General features: G+C 45.2%; 1 protein-coding gene across 2 annotated transcripts in view; it reads left to right on the forward strand.

The window, feature by feature from the left end:
* LOC145346845 (guanine nucleotide-binding protein G(s) subunit alpha) overlaps positions 1–27,672 on the forward strand; it is a 360,141-nt gene that overhangs the window by 239,533 nt on the left and 92,936 nt on the right. For both annotated transcript variants that reach the window (XM_080194671.1, XM_080194672.1), the window contains exon 5: positions 12,271–12,368. In XM_080194671.1, coding sequence (XP_080050797.1) covers positions 12,271–12,368 — 98 coding nt within the window. The remainder of the gene's footprint in view (positions 1–12,270; positions 12,369–27,672) is intronic.

Raw genomic sequence — 27,672 nt, forward strand, 5'->3', positions numbered from 1 at the left:
CTCTTCAGATGCGATCGGTGTGCTTGTGGATTAATTCATCAGTGCAATGTGTTGCAGAGATGATAGGATATAGGCTTGCTCTTCCACTTTCAGATGAACATTTGGAATAGGTAGGTTGTCTCCTCTGTCTGTCTCCCATGCTTTCAACTGATCAACGCTATTTGGAGAAAAGGGCACAGAAACAAGTTCCCATCTTTGTTCTCACTCAACCCATCAAAACCGTTTCCCAGCTTAATATTTAAGGAAGTCTTGTGGTGCAGTGATAGTGTCCCAGCCTCTGGGCTGGAAAATCCGGGTCAAAGTCCCTCTTCAGGGCTTGATGGCCGTGGAAGGTGTGTGCATAACAGTCAACCTGCTTGGCAACATCAGCCTATAAATCCTTTCAGAAATCCTGATGGCAGGCTTTAAAGAGTGAGAGGTCACTCTTATTGCAGGAGGGGAGGCGGTGGCACGGTGGTATTGTCACGGTAGAGATACGTACATGGTGATGCTTTGGGAACCCGGGTTCAAATCCCACCATCGCAGAATTTAATCTGGAATTAAAAATCTAATGATGACCATGAAAACCAATCTGGAAATCTTACCTGGTGTGGCTTATATGTGACCCTGGACTCTTAGCTGCCCTCTGAAATGGCCTGGTAAGCCACTTGGTTCAAGGGCAATTAGGGATGAGCCTTGCCAGTGGCACCAGCATCCCATGAAATAATTGGGGGGCAGTGGGGAAGACAGTGGCAAATTGCTGCAGTACTTTGCCCAGCATATTCATGGACTAATGCAATGGAAATTCATGGGTGTCCTGTTAAAGCAATAGGCCACTTAGCCTAACGCCAATTGTTGGTAAAATGCTGGAATCTGTTATTAAGCAAGTATTAGACCAACATAGCTCTACCAAAGGGAATTCCTGTTTGATAAACTTATTAGTGTTTTTTGAGGATGTAGCTAGTAGGGCACATAAAAGGGAACCAGTAGATCTAGTGTACGTGAATTTCCAAAAGGCATTCTATCAGCTAATAGGCTTATGGGATTGGGGGTAATGTATTAATGGATAGAGGATTGGTTCACAGATAGGAAGCAAACAGGTCATTTACATGTGGGCAACAGTGAATAGGGGAGTACCGCAAAGATCAGTGCTGGAGCCTCAGCTATTTTACAATCCATATTAATGACTTGGATGTAGAGAGAGAGTAATATTTTCTAATACTACAAAATTAGGTGCAAAGATAAGCAATAGGGAGGATACAGAAAGGCTGCAAAGAGATTTCGGCAGGTTATGTGAGTGGGCAGTAAGGTGGCAGGTGAAGTATAATGTAAGAAAATGTGAAGTTATTCATTTTGGTCGCAAGAATAGAAAAGCAGAATATTTTTAAAAAGGTAAGAAACTGTTGAAAGTTGATGTTCAAAGAGATTTGGGGTGTGCTTGTACAAGGAACTTGAAAAATTAGCATGCTGGAACAGCAAGCAGTTAGGAAGGCAAATGACATGTTGGCCTTTATTACAAGCGGATTGGAGTACAGGAATAAAGAAGTCTTGTATAGGTTTTTGGTGAGACATACCTGGAGCACAATGTGCAGTTTTGGTCTCCATTTTCAAGAAAGAATGTACTGGCGTTGGAGACAGTACAGTGAAGGTTCATTAGATTGGACCCTGGGTTGGTGGGATTGTTCTATGGTGACCGATATAGCTCAGTTGGCTGGACAGCTGATCAGTTATGCAAAGCGATGCCAACAGCTTAGGGTCACTTCTCGTATGGTTGAGGTTATTCATGAAGGCCCCACCTTCTCAACCTTGCCTCTCATCAAGGTTGTGATCCTCGGATTAAATCGTCACCAGTCAGCCTATGGTCATCTTGGACTATGGTGACTTTATATTTGACACCTATAATAACAGGCTGAGTAAATTGAGTCTATGTTCTTTGGAGTTTAGAATCATGAAAGGTGATCTCAAAGAAACCTTCAGGATTGTGAAGGGGTTTGAGAGGGTGTTTCCACAGCTGGGAGGATGTAAAACACAGGGCCATAATCTGAGGATAAGGGGCTGATCATTTAGGACTGAACTGAGGAGAATTTTTTTTATTATTCATTCATGGGACATGGACATTGTTGGCTGGCCAGCATTTATTGCCCATCCCTGGCCACCCGGGGGCAGTTGAGAGTCAACCACATTGCTATTGTGCTGGAGTCGCATGTAGATCAGACCAGGTAAGAATGGCAGATTTCATTCCCTGATTTCCTTCTCAGTGAATGAGATGGGTTCTTCCGACGAACGACAATGGTTTCATAGTCATCAGTAGATTCTTAATTCCAGACTTTCTTTTTTTGAATTCAGCTCCTGCCATCTGCCATAGTGGGATTCGAACCCCGGTCCCCAGAACATTAGCTGTTCACTCAAAAGAGGGTTGAGAATTTTTGGAATTCACTACCCCAGAAAGCTGATCCATCAGTGAATACGTTTGAGGCTGAGATAGACAGATTTTTGATGTCTTAGGGATTCCACCATTATGGGAGCAGGCAAGAAGGTGAAATTTAATTCCAAGGTCAGCCATGGTCACACTGAACAAGCTCGTTGAGTATTATGGTCTACTCCAGCATTATGGGACAATCTTGTTTCATTCACTTGAGCTCGTCTAAAGCTCTGCTGCTGATATTAAAACTCGCATCCAGCCCCATTCAGCTATCACACACGTGCTTGCTGACTTCACTGATCCCTGGCTTAGCAAGCCTCAACGTTAAAATTTCGCATCCTCATTTTCAAACCTTTTATGACCTCACCCCTCTCCCTGTGACCTCTTACAGATCTACAGTTCCACAAGATATTTGTTGCTCCTTTGGTTTTGGTCACCAGTGTATCCCTAATTTTAACCATTCTGCCATTGGTGACTGCTCCTTCAGCTGCCGAGGCCCAAATCCCTGAAGTTCCTTCCTGGACAATCTCACCCTCTGTCTCGAGATCACTCCTAAAAAAATACTACCGTTTTTGGTCTTGCTTCTGGCCAAATGTCTTTTTGTGTGGCTTGGTCTCAGACTTTGTTTCGTATTGCATTTGTCAAGCACCTTGGGACTTTACTGCTTTAAAATGTGCTGCATCAATGCAGACTATTGATAATTCCATGACATGGTGGCATAGTGATTAGCGCTACTGCCTCACAGCACCAGGGGCCCTGGTTCGATTCCGGCTTGGGTCACCGTCTGTGTGGAGTCTGCCCGTTCTCCCTGTGTCTGTGTGGGTTTCCTCCGGGTGCTCCGGTTTCCTCCCACAGTTTGAACGGTGTGCTGGTTAGGTGCACTGGCCATGCTAAATTCTCTCTCAATGCACCAAAGCAGGCTCTGGAATGTTGCGACTAGGGGATTTTCACAGCAACTTCATTGCAGTGTTAATGTAAGCCAACATAGACAGCTGCTGGCAAAGAAATATTGAGGCTGGCAACTGTTGGGAGTGTGTGCTGTCCAAGGCCTGTGAACTGCACCTTTGACCTTATTTTATCAGGCACTCCTCACGACGCCAAAGCCTTCAGGTGTGCGCTGGACTGTGGAAGGGGGCCCCTTGGGTCTTTACAACCGCTGGGTGTTTTTCTTGGTGTGTTTTTCTGTTTTGTTTGTTTGAGCTATATTTGCACAGCAGGAGGCAAGGAAAACAAAAGTCATTGTTAGCAAACATGCAGACTAGCTGCTCTCTGATCCCATGTGTGTTTCTGAAGAGAAGCTGCCTCCCCCTCTGCCAACGCCCCTCTCCCCCTCCCCATTTACACAAGGATGATTCCTTGTGAGGTAATCCATTTCGGTAGGAGTAACAGATGTGTTGAGTATAGGGCTAACGGGAGGACTTTGAATAGAGTGGAGGAGCAGAGGGATCTAGGTGTATGTGTACATAGATCCCTGAAAGTTGGGAATCAAGTAGATAAGGTTGTTAAGAAGGCGTACGGTGTCTTGGCGTTTATTGGTAGGGGGATTGAATTTAGGAGTCGCAGCGTCATGTTGCAACTGTACACAACTCTGGTGCGGCCGCACTTGGAGTACTGTGTGCAGTTCTGGTCCCCACATTACAGGAAGGATGTGGAGGCTTTGGAGAGGGTGCAGAGGAGGTTTACCAGGATGTTGCCTGGTATGCAGGGGAGGTCCTATGAGGAGAGACTGAGGGATTTGGGGTTGTTTTCACTGGAAAGAAGGCGGCTAAGAGGGGATCTTATAGAAACATATAAGATGATTAGAGGTTTAGATAGGGTCGATGGTGATAGCCTGTTTCCTCGGATGGAGAAAGCTAGCACGAGGGGGCATGGCTTTAAATTAAGGGGGGGTAGTTATAGGACGGATGTCAGGGGCAGGTTCTTTACCCAGAGGGTGGTGAGGGACTGGAATGCCCTGCCTGCTGCAGTTGTAAATGCGCCTAGTTTGGGGGCGTTTAAGAGATTGGTGGATAGGTTTATGGACGAAAAGGGATTGGTTTAGATTAGTGGGTCAATGTTTTTTTTAAAAATAAGACTGGTCGGCGCAACATTGTGGGCCGAAGGGCCTGTTCCGCGCTGTAATGTTCTATGTTCTTTTATCCATTGAAAATTCAAGAAGACCTGAGGAGTCACCATTTATAATCAGTGTTACTCTTCATTTGGATTGATCGATTTGGAAAGCAGTGGACAGATTACTGATGTTATAACCCTTAAAATGAAATGTTGTCTTCCTGGCAGGTTGCTTCAGACTATATGGTTGATACGGTGGCACAGTGGTTAGCATTGCTGCCTTACAGCGCCAGAGACCCGGGTTCAATTCCCAGCTTGGGTCATTGTCTGTGTAGACTTTGAATGTTGTCCCCGTGTCTGCGAGGGTTTCCTTCCACAGTCCAAAGGTGTGGGGGTTAGGTGGATTGACCATGCTAAATTACCCCTTTGTTTCAGGGGGACTAGTGAGGGGAAATGCATGGGATTATGGGGAATAGGGCCTGGGTGGGATTGTAGCGCAGACTCGATGGGTCGAATGGCCGCCTCCTGCAATGTAGGGATTCCATGATTCTGTATGTTTGCATTGAGAAATTTTAAACATTTTCACTTAGAATGAAGTGACACTGCGAAAGGTTTTGAACCAGAAGAGGAAATTTAACTCTACTTACAGGAATGTGTTCCCACAAATTCACACAGAATAATGACCTGAGTCCAGCTGAACAGAAAGATAGACTCGGATCCTCTGCGGTATGGACTGAAAAAAGGAATTGTTGAACCCACAATCTTCTAACTCGGAAGCTGGGGTACAACTAAACCGGCACATAATCCAGGAAATGTCACTTCTTGTTTCACTTCTCCTTATGGAACATCCTATTTTTACAGTTAGGTTCTGCAGAATCTCTAGCAAGAGATGTCTGGACTTCAGGACATAAAAAAAAAATCTGTTTCATGTTTCCAACAACTGAAAAGTCAAAAGAACTCCAGCTCCTGGAGTTAAAACAATGCCACATTAAAAATGCACTGCCTTATGACCATTAGCTTTTAAGCGAGTTTAATGTGTTGGGACTTGAAGAAATAATAAAACCCATTTTGATTACCGTCACCAGTTAATCTCCCAAACTCTTTCTAAGTTAGTACGAAATGAAAGTTTTCCAGCCTGTGTTTGATTGAAACATTCAAAAACTTTGCAGCCTTTTAATTCGCACAATATCCCATTCACTCATCATCCCTGCAACCTGCATCGCCTCCCAGTTACGCAACATTTTGATTTTAAATTTCTCCTTATTTTAAATCCCTTTCTGCTGCCCTCACCCTCCCCTATCTCCATAACCTCCTGCAGCCACACAACTCTGTGAAATCTCTGTGCTCCTTACTTACACATCTTGGGACAGTAAGGGGCATTTTAGCTTAGCCAATCAACCTAACCTGGAGTGTGGGAGGAAACCAGAGCATCCAGAGGAAACCCCATACAGATATGGGGACAATGTGCAAACTTCACACAGACAGTCACCCAAGGCTGGAATTGAACCATGGTCCCTGGCACTGTGAGGCAGCAGTGCTAACCACTGTGTCACTGTGCCGTCCCTTAATAAAACAAAGTATGACACCAAACCGTAGAACCTTAGTTAGGCCATACTTGGAATATAGTGTTCAATTCTGGTTGCCACACTACCAGAAGGATGTGGAGGCTTTGGAGAGGGTACAGAAAAGAATTATCAGGATGTTGCCTGGTATGGAGGGCATTAGCTATGAGGAGAGGTTGGAGAAAATTCTTTTTTTCTCACTGGAACGACGGAGGTTGAGGGGAGACCTGGTAGACGTCTACAAGATTATGAGGGGCATGGGCAGAGTGGATAGTCAGAAGCTTTATCCCAGGGCAAAAGAGTCAGTTACTAGAGGGCACAGGTTAAAAGGAGATGTATGAGGCAGAGTTTTTTTACACAGGGCATGGTGGATGCCTGGAACTCGCTGCCGGGGGAGGTAGTGGAAGCAGATACGTAGTGACTTTTAAGGGACGTCTTACAAATAATAAGATGGGAATAGAGGGGTACAATACTCGGAAGGGTAAGGGACTTTAGTTCAGTCAGGCAGCATGGTCAGTGCAGACATGGAGGGCTGAAGGGCATGTTCCTGTGCTGTAATTTTCTTTGTTCTTTGTTCAGACCATGTAAGGAGATATTTGGTTAGCTAATCAAAAGCTTAGTCAAAGAGATCGATTTTAAGGAGTGACTTAAAGGGAGAATGTGAGATAAAGACACAGTGAGTTTTTAGGGAGGGGTAATCAAGAGCTTGGGTACGTGCATCAATACTGGAACAATTAAAACTGGGAGTGCAGATTTCATGGAGTGCACATACCTCAGAGGGTTGAGGGGCTGGAGAAGATTACAGAGATAGAAAGAGATGAGGCTTTGGAGAGACTTAAAATCAAGGATGGGAATTTTAAAATCAATTTTCACTGAAGTTTAGAAGAGTAAGAGTCGATCTCATATAAAATACAGCTCTCATAAATTTTTAACAGGGTTAGACAGGGTAGATTCGGACAGAATGTTCCCAATGGTGGGGGGGTCCAAAACTGGAGGTCGTAGTTTGAGGTTAAGGGGGAAACCTTTTAGAATTGAGGTGAGAAGAAATTTCTTCACCCAGAGGGTGGTGAATGTATGGAATTCACTACCACAGAATGCAGTTCAAGCCAAAACATTGCCTGATTTCAAGGAGAAATTAAATATAGCTCTTGAGTCATAAAGGGATACAGGGGAAAGGGGGGAGTCAGGATATTGAATTCAATGATCAGCCACGACCATAGACTCTTCCCGCTCAGAAAGGACAGTAGGACTAGGGGGCACAGCCTCAAGATAAAGGGGGGGCAGTTTAGAACGGAGTTGAGGAGGAACTTCTTCACTCAAAGGGTGGTGAATCTCTGGAATTCTCTGCCCGTTGAAGTGGTGGAGGCTGCCTTGCTAAATATTTTTAAGACGCGGGTTGATGGGTTTTTGATAAGAGAGGGGATTAAGGGTTATGGGGAGAGGGCGGGAAAGTGGAGCTGAGCCATGACAGTCAGCCATGATCTTATTGAATGGCGGGGCAGGCTCGAAGGGCTAGATGGCCTACTCCTCCTATTTCTTATGTTCTTAGAATGAATGGTGGGGTAGGCTCGAAGGGCCAAATGGTCTACTCCTGCTACTAGCTTTTCAGACATTTCTTGAACAGGAGTTGCTGTAGGTCAGTGAGCATGGGGGTAATCAGTGAAGGAAACTTGCAACAAGTTAAAAACAGCAGCAGAGTTTTGGTTGACCTCAGGTTTATTGAGGGTAAACTGCGTGAGAGCAGCCAGACGTATATTGGAATAGTGCGGCCTAGAACACAGGCATGTCCGAACATTGTGGGGCTGGCAGAGATTACATAAATGGGGCGGGGGGGGGGCGCAGGTGGCAAAACTATAAAACAAGGATGAGAATTTTAAAGATGAGTTGTTGTCCAACCAGGAACCAGTACATGTCAGTAAAATTAGGAGTGATGGATGAATGGCACTCGGCGTGAGTTAGATTATGGACAGCAGGAATTTGGATAAGCTCAGGTTCACAAGGATTGGTAGAAACACTTCATTCATAAACTGAGTCACACCTGTAAAACTTTTGAATCATTGAGACCTGATGGGGAAAATTGTGGTAGAATTGTTGTTGTGAGCTGTGACTAAATCTAGATAAATACCAAGCTGATGATTTAGTAGGCAAACCCAACGACCGGGATAATACAGGAAAGCCCAAGGCTTGCTTTCCACTCTGCTGAGTTAACTGGGGACATTAGAATCTGTGTCCTCATTTGCTACATTTTACAGGAAGGTGTGATTGGGTTGGCACAGATAGTCAACGCAATTAAATCACCAGCCAACCTTCAGCATCGGGGTGGCACAGTGGTTAACACTGCTGCCTCACAGCGCGAGGGACCCGGGTTCGATTCCCAGCTTGGGTCACTGCGTGGAGTTTATACATTCTGCCTTGTTTGCGTGGGTTTCCTCTGGGTGCTCCGGTTTCCTCTCTCAGTCCAAAAGACATGCTGATTAGGTGCATTGGCCATGCTAAATTCTCCCTCAGTGTACCTGAACAGGCGCCAGAGTGTGGTGACGAGGGGATTTTCACAGTAACTTCATTGCAGTGTTAATGTAAGCCTACTTGTGACGCTAATAAATAAACTTTAAACTTTTTAAACTAGTTCACACACAAAGAATGATCACTTGAATGAGAAGTCTGGATTTGCCAGCAGATAGCATTGTGCTGCTAAGAGATGGGTTTATAAGCTGAAAGTAGCTTAATAAAGTTGACATGCAAGATCAAGCATAGATTGGGGGTGGGGGGGTGGTGGTGGTGCTGGTATAAATGGGTACCTATTGAACACAGTGGTAAGGGTACCCAGAGGAAGGTGCATCACATTTGCGTACAGCTTTGGAAAAGGCAGTCAGTTACACTGGAGATGTCACTTTGGCACACTTTGTGATTACGTGTTCTATGTGAATTTGGAATGACATTGTTATAGCAATGGGCCCACAGGGAGCTGATTAATTCTTTTTCACTTGAGCATCTTCTGGGAGTCAACAAGGGCATAACTTGACTCTCATTATATCCAGTGAGTACCCGATTGCTAAACTTGTGCGTTGGTCGCACTACAATTATGATATTTGTAGTCCCCCAGTGGTGTAGTAAATCATTGATTGGTGAAGCATTGAATTTTAGAAAAGTGTATTTTTAGTTATAATTCTGCTGATGGTTGTTCTGTTTGTAATTTAAATATTGATTCACCGTGACAACATTTCTGGCTATTTATTACTCATTATTAGTGTGGTGATTAGCAGAGTCCCAGAACTTGGAATGAGATTGTGCCCAGTTAGGGTTGCTTGTTCCCCCGAGCTCGCCATGCAATGAAGTTATTACCCAATGCAGACAAACATCACAGTGGGAAAACTCCAGAGGGACATCATTAATCCAGGCTTTTGGCTGCCAAGGAGACAGTTCTTAAAGAATTTGAATGACTCTACAGCCATTAACTGGGCCTTGATCAACACTTCCATTGTTTTTTTTTAATTATTAGTATCACAAGTAGGATTACATTAACAGTGCAATGAAGTTACTGTGAAAATCCCCCAGTCGCCACATTCCGACGCCTGTTTGGGTACACTGAGGGAGAATTTAGCACGGCCAATGCACCTAACCAGCATGTCTTTCGGACTGTGGGAGGAAACCGGAGCGCCCGGAGGAAACCCACGCAGACACGGGGAGAACATGCAGCCTCCGCACAGACAGTGACCCAAACCCGGGGCCCTGGCGCTGTGAGGCAGCAGTGGCAGTGAGGCAGCACTGTGCCACCGTGCTACCATCCAGAAAATAACCCAGAAAGTAAACAACTGGCCGGGTTATTTGATGGAATAACTGAAGCCTGTTAGATTGCACCAGTGGTGATGAGGAAGGGTTGAGAAGCGCAGCATCCTTCAACATGACAACATTAGTAACTTGAACATTGTCTTCACAAGTCAAAGTTCTCTAGATTTCAGGTATTAAAAAAAACCTTTGTTGTGTTTTCTTCTCCAACTCACTGCCTGAACAGTCTATTACCCGGTTTAAAAAAAACTCTTGTATTTGTGTAGCACCGCTCACAACCTCAGGAGATCCCACAGGCTTTAAATTAAGTACTTTAAAAGTGTAGCCACTGTTATAGCCAGGAGATGGGATGGAGCCCTGCCACTGGGCCTCTGCCAGTGCCTCGCTATTAGCTAGTTGCTAGGCGACTGAAAATGAAACGTGCGTGTGTTTTTCTCTGTATCACTCTCTTTCTCACGACCTCTCCTGGTCTCTCCTTCTCTGTCTCACCTCTCCTTTCTCATCTTTGCTTCTCTGCCCTCACTCCTCCTCCGCTCTCAGTTAAGATTATTAATATCCATTGCCTCACTTGGAATGACATTAATCTAATATGTCTGACTGTATTTGGAAACCTGCAGGTAAGGCCTGCTGTAAACTCTGTGTAACCCATATCTTTCACCCTTCGTGGCCCACAGTAGCAGCAGAGTCCTGCTGGCTGGGGAACTGGCGAGACCCCCACTCCTTCTGAGAAGGCCCTCTGTAAGGACGACCCCCCCCTGAGGGCAGATATCCCACCAGAGTCTGTACTCAGCAATGCTGCTGGGGAGGCTGTGGTTACTGCCGCCACCGCAGCCTCCCCAGGCCGATGACAATTGAGGAGGGACCCAGATGCAATTGAGAGATAGTGGGGGAGGGCCACAGGTGAGGGAGGTTGGCAGGTACAGCAGGAGGGTAGTTCTCTTCAGTACATCCCCTGCCTTCCCAATGTTGGGCCCCTCGCCTTTGACTGAGGAGCCCACCCTTCCCCCAGGAGGCAAACCAACACGCTGCCGTTTGATTGTCGTGTTGCCTGCATTGCGAACTTTCTACCTGCCATTGGGTTAATAGCCTGAGGCTCTAAGAGATCATTAATTGCCCACTTAGGCGCTTCAGTTGGTGCTGGGGCATGGAGGCCGTGTGCAGGCCTCCCTCACATGGACTTAATTAGAGTGGAGGTGAAAAAGTGGCAGGGTCGTCACCCATCACCCTCCTGATCAATTAAATGCCCCCTGCCACCAACCTCACACTAGGGAAGGACACTCATGCTGACCAGGGGTGCCTCAGGTAACAGTGCACGTAGTTTGCAGAGGCACTTTGGTACAGGTGCTGCAGGCACCTTCAACATGCTTGTGGGTTAGAAAGAAGGAAGGAATTGGCCAAGATTTTCATACTTAGTGTCCAGTGAGTCCTGCACGTGAGGTGTATTGGGCTTGTCGGTGATGCCTCTAAGGACTGGAAAACCTGCCAACAATCACTATCTGACCTTGGACATGGACATTCACTTGGGTGGTCATCAGCGGACTCTACCAGAGAAGAAAATTACCAAGAAAAGATCTAATTCCTTTCGCTGTGTGTGAATATTAATACTGTATTTGATTTGATTTATTATTCACATGTATTAGTATACAGTGAAAAGTATTGTTTCTTGCGTGCTATACAGACAAAGCATACCATTCATAAAGAAGGAAAAAGAAGGGCCAGAAGGCCTGTTTCTGCGCTGTAATTTTCTATGATTCTAAGGAAAGGAGAGGATGCAGAATGTAGTATTACAGTCATAGCTACGGCGTAGAGAAAGATCATCTTAATATAAGGCAGGTCCATTCAAAAGTCTGACAGCAGCAGGGAAGAAGCTGTTCTTGAATCGGTTTGTACGTGACCTCAAAACTTTATCTTTTTCCCCAGTGGAAGAAGGTGGAAGAGAGAATGTCCGGGGTGTGTGGGATCCTTAATTATGCTGGCTGCTTTTCCAAGGCAGCGGGAAGTGTAGGCGGAGTCAGTGGATTGAAGGCTGATTTGTGTGATGGATTGGGCTATATTCATGACCCTTTGTAGTTTCTTACGGTCTCCGTCAGAGCAGGAGCCATACCAAGCTGTGATACAACCAGAAAGAATGATTTCTGTGATGCATTGGTAAAAGATGTACCTTGTTTGAAAAAGTCTAAATGGATAGTTTTGCATTCCCCCACATTATACGCCATCTGCCAACTTACCCAATCGCCTAATCTATCCAGAAATCTTTTCAGATTCTTGGCTTTCCCCTCTCAACTTATGCTCCCACCTAAGTTATAAATTTAAATTGTGAATGGCTGAGGCCTAAGAACTAGTTACAATCCAAAACTGACCCATTTATTGTCTGAACCCATTATTGTTAACCATGCTGATATGCTTATCTCTAACCCCACCAGATCGAATGTCGAATCCAGTTTTTAACAGAAGTTTTCTTTCTATTTGCAGGAATTCTTCGATCATGTGAAAGCACTGTGGGACGATGAAGGTATAAAGGCATGTTTTGAAAGGTCAAATGAGTACCAGCTCATCGACTGCGCTCAGTAGTAAGTGTCTTTCATCATCCAAAAATGAAATACTAAATTTTAAAGTTATACACTTCTTTCTAAAACACTCTCGCATTTTCAACAAGAGAAATTGCTAACTGCCACGAATGGAGTTGAGAATGAATTGCATTTAAATCTTTTTAAGGGATTTGTAATGTACTCTGAAGCTTGGTGAAAGGATCCCAATGCTTTTAAAGGTGGAGGTGTATGTGGCCTATAATGTGCTTCTGTTTTGGAAATAATTGTGTCATGTAGCAGATTAGTGAAGATGTTAATTTGCTGAAGTAGTGGAAGTTTTATTCACTTGGTTCTGAGTTGGAACCTGGAAGCGGTAGTTTCTGATCTGGTTTACAGTGTGATCGGTCAGTCTTTGGCTGGACTTCGGTGGAGTGCTAACGTTGACAGCTTAAATGCTCTGTATCTCTCAGGGTACGAAACGAAGGCGGTCTGTTGTGGCTCAGCGAGGAATTTGTTACCTTAACTTGATGACCTTAACCCTGTGCACTACCCTACTACCTGGAGCAATGTTGGCTGACAGTTGCCCCACTCTTGCTGATTGTTGTCTCATTCAGAAAGTTGAGGTCACTTCTCGACACCTTCTTGTGTTTTTTTACTGCTTGCTGTTGAAATCTTAGCAACCGTGGCGCGTTGTACTAAATTGTATTACATTGAGATGCCTTAATGAGAAGTTGTTGACTGAGTCGCTTGTTGTCCGAGTGGGACACCTAGATACTTCACAAATTATAAAATTGGAACCCAGGTTTGTCTGTTATTTTCATGGTCAACCAGTTTAATACAAAAACAGAAAACTGCACCAGCTCTGACGAGGGGTCATCCAGACTCGAATCGTTGTCTCTATTCTCTCCCCACAGATGTTGTCTGACCTGCTGAGATTTTCCAGCATTTTTCTGTTTTTGTTGCAGATTCCACCATCTGCAACATTTTACCTTTAGCAACCTGCTTAATACCTAGGATAAAAGCAAAATACTATGGATGCTGGAGATCTGATATAAAAACAGAAAATGCTGGATAAGTTCAGCAGGTCTGGCAGCAATGGTGGAGAGGTCAACAAGATTAACAGTCTGAGTCATTACGACTTCTTCAGAGCTGTCATTACCTAGAACACTGTGTTTGAGGAAGTTTTGTGGATGAAATAAAATTAACATATATGAAAAACATATGCACGTTTTATGAAAAACCGTTTAATAGTATTCTTACTTCTTCATGCAGTTTTTCAACCTGATTCCTAACTACCTCTGCCATGTTGTTAGTGGAGGGTGTACTTTCCAGTAGGTTGCCTGAGGGTGTGGTGGGCCCCACACACACACACACACACACACACACACACACACACACACACACACACACAGATGCCCCATGAAGTAAGAAGTAGTTGCCCTGTGCAAGTTCATACGTCAAAATGGCACAGACTAAGGAGTGGCAACCTACTGTGAGATAGCTTTATCAACAAGCGAGATTTGGCCACTGAATCAAGTTGGCAGCAGAACCTGTTGGGATTTAGGCCACACAGACAGAATGCTAAATTTATTTTTGCCTGGGAGATTTATGTTTTTATTCCCCCAGTTCAGTCATTTTCAAATTTTACAGCAGATTTTAAAAAAAGGCTTCCCTCGCGAGCAATTCATGGCTTGAATTTTCTTTTTAAACTGCGAATGTCGCGGAAAACAAAAAACAAGTTTAAAAGATTATTTATTCGTGTCACAAGCAGGCTTACATTAACGCCGCATTTGAAGTTACTGTGAAAAGTCACCACAGTCCGATGGCCTCTTCGGGTACACTGAGGGAGAATTTATCATGGCTAATCCACCTACCCAGCATGTCTTTCGGACTGTCGGAGGAAACCGGAGCACCCGGAGACGTGGGGAGAACGTGCAGACTCCACACAGACAGTGACCCAAGCCAGGAACCAAACCTGGGTCCTTGGTGCTGTGAGGCAGCAGTGATAACCACTGTGCCACCCAGAAGGTGATAAGTGTCAGGAACGAGCTGCCAGAGATAGTAGTAGAGGCAGATACAATTTTGTCTTTTAAAAAATGTTTAGACAGTTAGATGGGTAAGATGGGTATAGAGGGGTACGGGCCAAATGCAGGCAATTGGGATTGGCTTAGTGGCTTACAAAAAAGGGCAGCACGGACAAGCAAGACCAAAGGGCCTTTTTCCATGCTGTAAACTTCTATGACCCTATGAATCTGACTGCATAATCTGGGAAAAAGTTTAGGAGCGAACAGCGCACCATTCCAGATTAATAGAAGCTCGATTGCATTATTTACATAAATGGCAGTACCCCACTTTACTTCCCAATAATTAGCACCAATTAGTACAAAAACAGAATCAGAAGGAGCCATTCGGCCCATTGAGTCTTCACTAACCACAATCCCACCCAGGCCCTATTCCTGGGACCCCACATATTTACGCTGCTAATCCCCCGGACACTAGGATCAATTTAGCATGGCCAGTCAACCTAACCCACACCTCTTTGGTTTGTGTTTTTTTTTAACCATCAGTAGTGTTAATTCTAAGATTTTTGAAGTTTTTAACCAGGTAAACAAATAAACCAAATAAACAAACTTTCCTCAGTCAAAAAGCTGAACAAATGACTGGTTCACAAGGTGTTCATAGGCATTTGCAATCCATTAATTTCCTCTTGATGGCATCAAATGGACTGGAGAAAACTTAACACTGTGAGGGAAAAGAGTTTCACCTGAGATTAGCATTAGAACAAAGAATAATACAGCACGGGAAGAGGCCCTTCGGCCCACAGCATGCATCGATACATGGTGTCTATCCCTCTGTTCGCCTCCTGTTCATATGTCTGTCAAGATTCACCTTGAACGTAGCTAACGTACCGCCTTCTATCATCTCCGCTGGCAGTGTATTCCAGGCACCCACCACCCTCTGTGTAAAACATTTCCCCCAGTGTCTCTCCTAAACTTACCCCCCCTCACCTTAAACCTGTGCCCTCTTGTAGTCGACCCTTCTACCCTAGTAAAAAGGCCTCTGACTATCCAACCTCTCCTCGTACCTAAAACCCTCCAGATCTGATCCTGGTAAACCTTCTTTGCGCTCTCGCCAACGCATCCACATCCTTCTGAAAGCATGGCGACCAGAATAGCACGCAATATTCCAAATGTGACCAAAGTAAAGTTTTATTCAGCTGTAACATAACTTGCCAGCCTTTATACTCGATACCCCGGCCAATGGAGCCAGGCATGCTGGGTGTCGTCCTGACCACCATATCCACCTGTGCCACTTCCAGGGATCCGTGGAGGATTAAGGTGGAGGACACCAGGATGTAAAGCCACAGTTACATCCCGTTTCAAATTTGTCTACTTGAGAGCTGTGACTGATTGGGCTCCGGACTGGTGCAGGAATCATAGAATCCCTACAGTACAGAAGGACGCCATTCGGCCCGTCAAGTCTGTACCCATCACAATCCCGCCCAAGCCCTGTTCCTGTAACCCTCATTAACCCTGCTAATCCCTCTGACACTAGGGTCAATTTACCTTGGCCAATCAATCTAACCAGCACGTCTTTCGGACTGTGGGAGGAAACTGGAGCACCCGGAGGAAACCCACGCAGACACGGGGAAAATATGCAAACTCCACACAGACAATGACCTGAGGCTGAAATTAAGCCTGGGTCTCTGGTGCTGTGAGACAGCAGTGCTAACCATTGTGTCACTATGCTGCCCAGGAAGGCCAGACTTTCAGTGATTGGCATGGCACAGTGAGCAGAGTGGCCTCCTGTGTTGTAAAAGTTTTGTCATTCTGAGGAAAGGCTGTTTGGAGGAATGGTCCCTGTTCTTTATGGATTGGATCAAAATTTTGGTAACATGCACACAAAGTGGACTCTTGCCCAAGGTTTCCTTTGGCCGATTGTGTCTTAGAACAGTAACGTCCTTCAAATACAAATATGGAATTGATGAGGGGCTGCATTTGTTGCCCACCCCAAATTGCCATTGAACAAAATGGCTTCCATTTCACAGGGCAGTTTCTGCCATACTTACCTGCAGACGAGGTAAGGACGGCAGATTTCCTTTCCTAAAGGGACATTGTTGGACCAGATGGGTTTCTATGATAATAGTTTTCTGGTCACTATTACTGAGATGAGCTCTTAATTCCAGATTTATTTATTGAATTCAAATTCCACCAGCTGCTGTGGGATTTGAACCACATCCCCAGAGCATTACCACTAGGCCAAAGTCCTGTACTATTTTATTCCACAAAATGTCATTTAATTGTGTTTGAGGCTTGGTGACACAGTGGTTATCACTGCTGCCTCACAGCTCCAGGGATCTGGGTTCAGTTCTGGCCTTGGATGACTCTGTGCGGCGTCTGCACATTCTTCCCATGTCTGTGTGTGTTTCCTCCCACGGTCCAAACATGCGAGGGCGAGGTTGATTGACCATGCCAAATTGCCCCATAGCGTCAGGGGGATTGGCAGGGTAAATATGTGGGGTTGGTGGGGGATAGGGCCTGGTGGGATTGTTGCCGATGCAGGCTCAATGGGCAGAACTTTGGGATTCTGTGAGTTGTAATCTCAAAATTTCTAGGTCCGCTGTTCTGTAAAATAGTTGATCCCTAGTGGTGAGCGAGGGATGCTGCCTCAGAGGCAAGGCAATAAAGAATGTTTCTTCTCATATGAATACTGCAGCAGAAGAATCACCAAAGGTTTTGACCAAAACTAGCATTTGACTTCTCTTAAATCCTTCATTATGAACTGTTGGGTCTAAGTTTGGTTTGACTGAGTGGAACATTGAAAGATGAATTTTACCACGAGTACATATTGAATTCAATGATCAGCCATGATCATAATGAATGGTGGAGCAGGCTCACAGGGCTGAATGGCCTACTCCTTGTTCGAGATTCTGTGTTTCTATATTGTCAGCCACTAGCATTTCCACTGGGATGTTTTTACCAGGCCGTTAGAGGCAGCTTTGAAGGTAGAAGGAGTGCCAGGAAAAATAGAAAAAAAAACCACGGGACAAGAAATGCTGACTTGTTTCCATCTCAACCCGCTTTTCCCGGAGGCAGCCTCTGTGCACTGGCATCAATTCTCCTGGACGCAGAGGGAAGAAGTTGAGGTTCTTAATGAAGCAATTAGCAAGCACTTTCCATGGGTAATGGAATTTTCCCAGTAGCTCAGTGTTTGTGGACTCAGGTTTGACCAACCTTCCCTACCCAACTGTGTAATCTATATTTGTGTGTCTATGTGAAGATCGAGTACATGTGTATGAGAAAGTGTTTGATTATTTAACCAGGGTCGATTTAAGTATGATTACGCTTGCCACCTCCTCCTTTGTTAAACTTGAGCAAACCTGCCTGATTGGTCACAGCGTGTAAAGAGTTAAATGTTTGTGTAAATTGGCAAATATATTCCTTTCCCAAACCAGAAAACCTGTTGTGATCAAACGAAGAAAGGGAAGCCATTTGACCCCTTCTTACCTCTTTGGACAATGTTAGAAATACACACCTGGGGTCATCCATGGACAGAGGTTTGCAATTGCAGGATTATCTCCTGGACATGATTGCCGGAATTTTACTGGCGCGTCCTACCCGGCGAGGCTCACGTAAAGGGATTCTCCATAGGCCTCAGACAGGATCTCACGACCCTCAGGCGGGCGAGAGGGGTAAAATTCCAGCAGATGTTTCAGTTAGGGTTGGTGATGAAGAAGTGACTGCTTGTTTCCTTCAGCCACTCTGAGCCTCCCTTCTTGCCCCATTCATTTGAGCAGCATTTTCGGTGGAGAGGCAGGGAAGTCTGCTGGTTACCCTCGTAATGAGGGTGTGTTGATTCCTCTTTGCGCTTCCTCAGCCTGACCACTCTCCCAAATCGGCAGGCAATCCAGCAGGGAACGTCTTAATAAGAGATCTCCTAAAAAATTCTACCACAGCTGAGATGGTCAGGTTCGCAATCTGAAAACTGTCTCACTGCCCAGAAAAAAAACCTCAAGTGGGAAAATGCAGCCTTTAAATAGACACATCAGGACCCACAAACGCTGGCCAGGAACAGTTGATGCAGCAGGGAAGATGGTGTTGTCATAATAATATTACTCGACCAGTAATCCAGAGGCCCAGCCTAATGCTGCAGAGATATTGGTTCAGAATGCACCATGGCAACTGATGGAATTTTAAACTCAATCTGTCGATCTGAAGTATTAGAGCTAATCTGTGTAATGGTGACCATGCAATTATCATTGGCTGTTGTAAAAATCCATTTGGTTCACTAATGTCTTTTGGGGAAGGAAACCTGTCATCCTTAGGAAGGCAGCAGTGCTAACTACTGTGCCACCATCTTTAGGGATGACAGGTTGGGCAACATAGTGGCACAGTGGTTAGTACTGCTGCCTCACAGCACCAGGGACCCGAGTTCAATTCTCAGCTTGGATCATTGTCTGCGTGGAGTCTACACATGCTCCCTGTGTCTGCGTGGGTTTCCTCTGGATACTCCGGTTTCCTCCCACAGTCCAAAGATGTGCGGGTTAGGTGGATTGGCCATGCTAAATTGTCCCTTAGTGTCAGGGGAATTAGCTTGGGTAAATGCATGAGGCTATGGGGATAGGGCCTGGATGGGATTGTGGTCAATGCAGACTCGATGGGCTGAATGGCCTCCTTCTGCACTGTATGATTCTATGATTATCCAGTTTGGCCTGCATGTGATCCAGACCCACAGCCTCTTAATTGTCCTCGGTTCAATTAGAGATGGGAAGTAAGTGCTGGCCTTGCCAGCGATGCTCACAGTCCATGAAAGAATGAAGAAGTAAAAAAACTGGGTGAAAGTATCTTTATTGTTTCAGACATTCATTTTAATAACATCTCTGCAGGTTGGAATTGACAGGAAAGAGAGTGTGGTTTGCCAGATGAAGCAATGTAATAGTGGTAACCCCCAAGAGATCCACGGGGAATCACTGATCGATCTCCCTGTGGGGCCCGTTGAGCATGAGTTCCCCTGCTGACAGGCAGTGGTCTGCCCAGCTGGACCTCATTTCCTGAGCCATCCTGGGCCTGCTGAACTGTGGTCCCAGGCAGGAATTAGTGTGTGTACTCCATGGCAGTGGTTTTATTTTGCATTCTGTGAGAAACTGTGTTCCTTTCCAGTTGGGCAGCCTGAGTCATGACAGTCATTTACAGCCAGTTCAAAGTGGCCATGTACATTAATTATGAGAGTCTTCTTCCATTACTGATTCCCAAGGTTTCCACTTGGCCATTCCATATGCCAGAGAAGGCTCGTTCTCTGCCTCTGAAATGACCTCCTCCATCTGTCCACAGCTGATACTGTCTTCTAGTTTTTGAATGTCATGCTCCGATTTTTACCAAGTTAAGCTTTTCATAGATTTCCTTCCTGAAGGCTGCATCCTAAAGAATGCATTGCAGGACAGGAAAACTTCCGGAGTTCCGGACAAAACTCTCAACGTTTCATGAGGATTTTGAGCCACAACAAGATCCACCGACCCAGTTATTTTCTTCAGGATTCCAGCTACCAAAGTTTGTGTCTACTTAACACCAGTTAACAACACTTAGCAATCTGAGTTTCTGCTGGAACACTTAGTTATGTAAAGACAAGTCTTTTTTATTTATTCTTTTGTGGGGTGTGGGCATCACAGACTGGGCCAGCACTTATTGTCCATCTCAACTTGCTCTTGAGGAGGTTGTGCTTAGCTGTTGTAGTCCATGTTTTTTGTATAATGGAATGGCTTGTTAAGGCCCCTACAATTCAGTCACGTTGTTGTGGGTTTGGAGTCACATATAAACCAGGTAATGACAGTAGGTGTTCCTTCCCTTAGTGAACCAGATGCGTTTTTTATGATCATCAACAATGGTTTCACAGTTGCCATTACGTCGAATTAATTCCAGATTTATTATTTAAATTCCACCAATTGCTGCAGTGAGATTTGAACCCACATCCCCAAAACACAAGGCTGGATCTCTGGATTACTAGTTCAGTAACCTTACCACTACACTGCCACCACTGTCTATTTACTCCGTACTAAGAATGCACCTTACTGCTTCAGTATCCAGTTCTGATTCTTTGACGACTACAGTCCACAGCTAATTACTGCCTCAAACCCACAGTACATGGCAATTCCAGCTCTTCACCTTCAAAAAGCTACCTCACGAACTGGGGAGGGGATTCCCTGGCCTCTCCGCAGCGTGTTTCCCACGGCGGGAGGCGGCACATCATTCACCGGCGGCGCAACATTCACCGATGGCAGTATAGAGTCATAGAGGGTTACAGCATGGAAACAGGCTCTTCAGCCCTACTTGTCCATGCCGCCCTTTTTATTTAACTGCTAAGCTGGTCCCAGTTGCCCACATTTGGCCCATATCCCTCTATACCCATCTTACCCATGTAACTATCTAAATACATTTTAAAAGATAAAATTGTACCCACCTCTGCTACAACCTCTGGCAGCTTGTTTCAGATCAGAATTTTGTGATCTTCCCACCAGTGTCAATGAGATTTCTCATTGTCTGCAGTCGGTACCGCTGGGAAACCTGTGATAGAGGGACACTGTTAGCAGAACCAGAAGATCCCACTGGTATGAACTGACAGAGAATGTTTTTGGCTGCATCTACTGTGTCTCCTACTGTCTCCCTAATATGTTTCTCAATATGCTCAGTGCCCTGATCCCCAGTTGTGACATGCTATCTAAATAAGTTGCAGTATAAATGCAAGTTACCATGCGTTCATTTGCACCTTTTCCATATGAACAATAAGGCTTAAAGCTTTAACAGTGGCTATATTACTTGGTATTGACAGTGCCAGTGACCAGAGGGGGTGAACCTTCTGTCACCAGTGCTTAACATCTTCACTGGTTTTTTGTGATCAAATTAACTTTGCCGAGCTATAGTTCTGCTTTAGTCTGAAAAAGCAATCATAAACCTTTTTAAAACTTAAGTGCAATAGAGAGCTGGCTGCAACAGGCTCCAAATAATCAGATACTGGAAGGAATGGAGAGTAGCTGGTGAGGGGTAAAGGATTGGAGACAGGGGAATAAATACAATCAGGTCAATATCAGGGAATTTCATACCTAACATCAGGGGGACTACAGTGGTTTAAGGGAAGTTCACCATCATTTTTTTTTAGGGATGGGTAATAAATGCACCCTCGCCAGTGTTACCTGCACCAGAGAAACATGTAAAAAATAATTTCATTTTGCTGCTGTTCCTTTTTTTATCTATTTATTTCACTAAAACTAGAGGTAACCTTGCAGGATGAAGCTCCCACAGCCCATTGATTGGTCTGGATACTGTCCACTTTCTTTCTGTCCAGTTCACTTTTATTGATGGATTACAGCACTGTACTTGTATCTGGTTGTAGTTAGAAGACAGTTGGTACTTCTCATTAACAAATGTAGAAACATACATTAAAAAAAAGGAGCAGGAGTAGGCCATTTGGCCCTTCAAACCTGCTCCGCCATTCATTTTGATCATGACTGATCATCAAATTCAATATCCTGATCCCCCTTACCCCGTATACCTATATTCCTTTAGCCCCAAGAGCTAGATCTAATTCCTTCTTGAAATCACTCAATGTTTTGGCCTCAACTGCTTTCTGTGTAACTGAATTCCACACATTCAGTCCCCTGTTGATGAAGGAATTTCTCCTCACCTCAGTTCTAAAAGGTTTACCCTTTATCGTCAAACTATGACCCATGGTTCTGGATTCCCCCATCACTGGGAGCATTCTTTCTGAATCTATCCTGTCTAATCTTGTTACAATTTTATAAATTTCTACGGGATCCCCTCTCACTCTTCTAAACTCCCGTCAATATAATCCTAACTGACTTAGTTTCTGTTCAGATGACAGACCTGCCATTCCAGGAACCAGCCTGGTAAACCTTTGCAGCACTCCCTCTATAAGAAAGACTTCCTTCCTCAGATCAGGGCACCAGAACTGCACATGATACTCCAGTTGTGGCCTCACCAACACCCCATACATTTGCAGTAAAAAGCCCTATTCCTATATTCGAATCCTCTTGCTATGAAGGCCAACATACATTACCTTCTTTATCGCCTGCTGTACCTGCACACTTAGTTTCAGTGACTGATGCACAAGGACTCCAAGGTCTTGCTAAGGAGCCACCTTTTACAATTTGTACCCATTCAAATAATAATGTCTTCCTATTATTCCTACCAACGCGGATAACCTGACATTATACTGTATCTAACATGCATATGCCCACACACTGAACTCATGCAAATCACGCTGAAGCATCTTTGCATCCTCCTGACAGCTCACCCTCCCACCCAACTTTGTATCAACTGTAAATTTGGAGATAATATATTTAGTTCCCTAGTCCAAATCATTAATGTATAATGTGAACAGTTGGAGTCCTGGCACAGATTCTTGCAGAATCCCACTTCTTACTGCTTGCCAATTGGAAAAAGACCCATTTATTCCAATTTTATGCTAACCAGCTTTCTATGCACCTCAAGACATTATCCCATGCGCTTTAACTTTACAGTAATAAACAAACACTAGTGGTTATCCTCATGTCATGAAAGGTGATATATAAGTGTAAGTTCATATTTTTCTGAATTGAACAATTTTTCCAAAAGAATAGGATCAGAATGAGAGTGACTTTGCTGACAACATGATTTAAATGACTCAATATACTCAAGGATTCAGTTATTCAAAACATTGGTTGATGCTTATGGCTGATTGTAAATGGCTCTTTGACTGGAGAAAGGTTGGAATGATACTGTCATGTAATTTCAAACATAAAATGAAAAGGGCTGCACAATGGTTAGCACTGTTGCCTCAACACCAGGGGCCCGGGTTCAATTCCAGTCTTGGGTAACTGTGTGGAGCTTGCATGTTCTCCCTGTCTCTGTGTGAGTTTCCTCCCATGGTCCAAAGATGTGCAGGTTAGGTTGATTGGTCATGCTAAATTGCCCCTTAGTGTCCCAAGGTGTGTAGGTTAGGTGGATTAGCCATGATAAATTTTTGGCATGTTAGGATAGGGTGGGGGAAAGGGCCTGGGTAAGATGATCTATCCTGGAGAGTTGAGCAGACTCAATGGGCCAAATGGCCTCCTACACTATAGGGATTTATGGAGGAATCCTGCCCAGTGTCACAGATTCCCATTCATTACTGTTTGTTCTGGTTGGTGTGTGAAATTTGAACCTTGGACGACGTGGTGGTACGGCGGTTAGCATTGCTGCCTCATAACGCCAAGTATCTGGGTTGAATTCTAACCTTGGGTCACTTTCTGTGTGGAGTTTGCACTTGCTCCCTGTGTCTGCATGGGTTTCCTCCGGATACTCTGGTTTCCTACCACAATCCGAAGATGTGCAGGTTAGGTTGATTGGCCATAGTGAATTGCCCCTTGGTGTCAGGGGTATTTGGATGGTAAATATATGGGGTTACGGGGATAGGGTCTGGGTGGGATTGTTATCGGAGCAGACCCAGTGGGCCAAATGGGCTCTTTCTGCACTGTCGGGATTCTGTAATGCTGACCCATACTCTGCAGGGTCATGGACGCTGGTGTTCACAGAATCCCTACAGTGCAGGAAGCCATTTGGCCCATCAAATCCACACTGACCACGGTCTGGTGTTGTGAGACTTCTTACTGTATTTACCCCAGTCCAACACCGGCGTCTTCACATCACAATCTCACCCAGGCCTTGTCCCGTAACCTCACATATTTACCCTCGTAATCTCCCTGACATTAAGGGGCAATTTAACATTGCCAATAAACCGAGGGTAGGAGAAACTGTGAAGCTGGGCTAGCGCTTAATATAAAAAAGGATAGCAAGAGTTTTTATAAATATGTAAAAAGGAAGAGGCTGGCTAGGGTGAACGTTGGTCCCTTAGAGGATGAGAAGGGGGACCTAGTGGTAGGGGATGGGGATATGGCGGAGGTCTTGAATAACTTTTTTGTTTCGGTCTTCACAGAGGAGGACGTGAATAATTTGCCGGATGTTAGAGATGGCAAGGTGGTAGGACTGGAGGGTCTCGATGACATTACTGTTACTAGAGAGGTGGTGCTCGACAGACTGGAGGGGCTGATTGTGGACAAGTCCCCAGGACCGGATGGAATGCAACCGAGGGTCCTGAAAGAAATGGCGGAGGTGATAGTGGATGCCTTGGTGGCTATTTTCCAGACGTCGCTGGATTCCGGGGAAGTGCCGGAAGATTGGAAAACGGCTAATGTTACGCCGTTGTTTAAGAAGGGTGCCAGGCAAAAGGCGGGGAATTATAGGCCTGTTAGTTTAACGTCTGTGGTAGGTAAAATGTTAGAATCCGTCATCAAGGAGGAAATAGCGAGGCATCTTGAGGGGAACTGCTTGATAGAGCAGATGCAGCACGGTTTCGTTAAAGGGAAGTCGTGTCTGTCAAATTTACTGGAGTTCTATGAGGATGTGTCTAGGGCGGTGGACAGAGGAGAGCTGGTGGATGTGGTCTTTCTGGATTTTCAGAAGGCGTTTGACAAGGTACCTCACAAGAGGTTATTAGAGAAGGTCAGGGGGCATGGAGTTGGGGGTAGGGTGTTAGCGTGGATAGAGGACTGGTTGTCAAATAGGAGGCAGAGAGTGGGGGTCAATGGGTGCTATTCGGATTGGCGGATGGTGACTAGTGGAGTGCCCCAGGGGTCGGTGCTGGGGCCTCAGCTATTTACCATTTATATAGATGATCTGGAGGAGGGAACCGAGTGTAGGGTGTCGAAATTTGCTGATGACACCAAGATTGGTGGAACGGCAAATTGCGTGGAGGGTGGGGAGAGTCTACAGAAGGATCTAGATAGGCTGGGTGAATGGGCCAGGAAATGGCAAATGGAATTTAATGTTGGCAAGTGTGAGGTGGTCCACTTTGGATGGAATAATGGTAGGAAGGATTATTACTTACGTGGAGAAAAACTGCAGCAGGCGACGGTGCAGAGGGACCTCGGGGTCCTTGTGCATGAGTCGCAAAAACCCAGCCTGCAGGTGCAGCAGGTGATCAGGAAGGCGAATGGGATGCTGGCCTTCATCGCGAGGGGGATTGAATATAAAAGTAGGGAGGTCTTGCTGCGGCTGTATAGGGCATTGGTGAGGCCGCAGCTGGAGTACTGTGTGCAGTTTTGGGCGCCGTACTTATGCAAAGATATTTTAGCCTTGGAGGGAGTGCAGAGGAGGTTTACTAGGCTGATGCCGGAGTTGAGGGGGTTGAGCTATGAGGAGAGGCTGAATAGATTAGGCTTGTACTCGTTAGAGTTTAGAAGAATGAGGGGAGATCTCATTGAGACATATAAGATGATGAATGGGATGGATAGGATAGAGGTGGAGAGACTCTTCCCGCTCAGAAAGGATAGTAGGACTAGGGGGCATAGCCTCAAGATAAAGGGGGGGCGGTTTAGAACAGAGTTGAGGAGGAACTTCTTCACTCAAAGGGTGGTGAATCTCTGGAATTCTCTGCCCGTTGAAGTGGTGGAGGCTGCCTCGCTAAATATTTTTAAGACGCGGGTTGATGGGTTTTTGATAAGAGAGGGGATTAAGGGTTATGGGGAGAGGGCGGGAATGTGGAACTGAGCCACGACAGATCAGCCATGATCTTATTGAATGGCGGGGCAGGCTCGAAGGGCTAGTTGGCCTACTCCTGCTCCTATTTCTTATGTTCTTATGTTCTAACCTGCACATCTTTGGACTGTGGGAGGAAACCCATGCAGACGTGTGGAGGACGTGCAGTCTCCACACAGACAGTGACCCAAGATCGGAATTGAACCTGGGTCCCTGGCGTTGTGAGGCAGCTGTGCTAACCACTGTGTCACCATCCCCTACTTCCATAGTGGGCAGCTGAGGGGCTATTCATGCTCCCAGATAGTGAGTATGAGTGAACGATTTAACCACGGCAGGCTTTACTGCCAACTCTGATCCAATCTTCACCTTAGATCAAGTAAAGTCAGTTGATAGTGCTCCAGTCAGGTAAGCGGATAATGATCAGTGAAAGATTGAACCCGCTGTGTTTTCTCTTTTATGGTTTATGGTTACAAAGGCCAAACATAGCCCCAACTCTCTCTCTGCTATCACTCTCACCAAAATTAATACACTCAACATGACCAGTATTTCTCAATTTCACACTGAATTGTGCATTAATCATAGAACCCCTACAGTGCAGAAAGAGGCCATTCAGCCCATTGAGTCTGCACCAACCACAACCCCACCCAGGTTCTATTTCATAACCCCTCATATTTACCCTGCTAATCCCCCTGACACTAAGAGTCAATTTAGCATGACCAATCAGCCTGACCCACACATTTTTGAGTGTGGGAGGAAACCCTCGCAGACACGGGGAGAATGTGCAAACTGCAGGTAGCCAGTGACTCAAGGCCGGATTAGAAGCCGGGTCCCTGGCACTGTGAGGCACCAGTAGTAACCACCGTACCGCCCTGTCATGGAGTCTTTCGGAAATTCTGCGTTTATCTCTCAGAGACGGTGTGAAAACCTTGTGCAGCTACATTTTGTTGATGGTAAAAAAAATACTTTTATTGGAATGGCGGAGTGGGGGGGGGGCAGTTTTTGCAACTTTGAGATCTGTTTCAGGACTGGGCTGCCACAATTGCAGATTCTGACAACCACGGAATTATTGAGCGAGATACAATCGTGGTGTGACCTTTCAAACTTAAATGATAACTTGGACTTCTGAGCGCAAAAGTTTTGTTGAATTTACATATTCAATAAAGCTTCGTGCAGATAACAGGAAATAAAGATAAACGCTCTGTTGAAAAATGAGCTACTGGGAAGTGGCAATGAGTCGAGGCCCAGTTAAAATTGCCAACTTCTGTCAGAGGCGATAATCGGCCAGAGAAGGCATCGGTCAAGGTTGGGAGTCACCTGTTTGCGGCTGATGACAGTAATTAATTGGAAGCCTCCTTTAATCAGAGCAGTCAGTCATTAGAGGTCACGGACAGAATAAGTGTCTTTTTTTCAAAGAAACAAACTTCGCTGAGCGACAGCTAGAAATTACTCATTCTGGAACGGAGTGATGGGGTCGGATCCAAAAATGGATGGGTGGTAATCCTTTGTGTGCATTCGGGAACTTGAGCTTGGCCCTTCTCCTAAGATGCGTGGTTGTCCAGGAATCACTTAACTTGACATTAATTTGAGATGAAAGCAGTCTTCTGTGCTTATCATCCTTATTGAGAACAAAAATAAGCGAGGTCAGATTGGAGACAAATACCATTAAAAACTGCTCCAAGTGTCAGCTGGCCCAAATTTTTGTTTGACAATCTGTATATTCTTGTTTATAGTTGAGCTAAAATAACACATTGTGCCAAAAATGGCATTACTTTAGTCCTCGC

Source organism: Carcharhinus amblyrhynchos, chromosome 8, assembly GCF_965287045.1.
Source record: "Carcharhinus amblyrhynchos chromosome 8, sCarAmb.v2.hapA, whole genome shotgun sequence".
Lineage (NCBI taxonomy): Eukaryota > Metazoa > Chordata > Chondrichthyes > Carcharhiniformes > Carcharhinidae > Carcharhinus > Carcharhinus amblyrhynchos.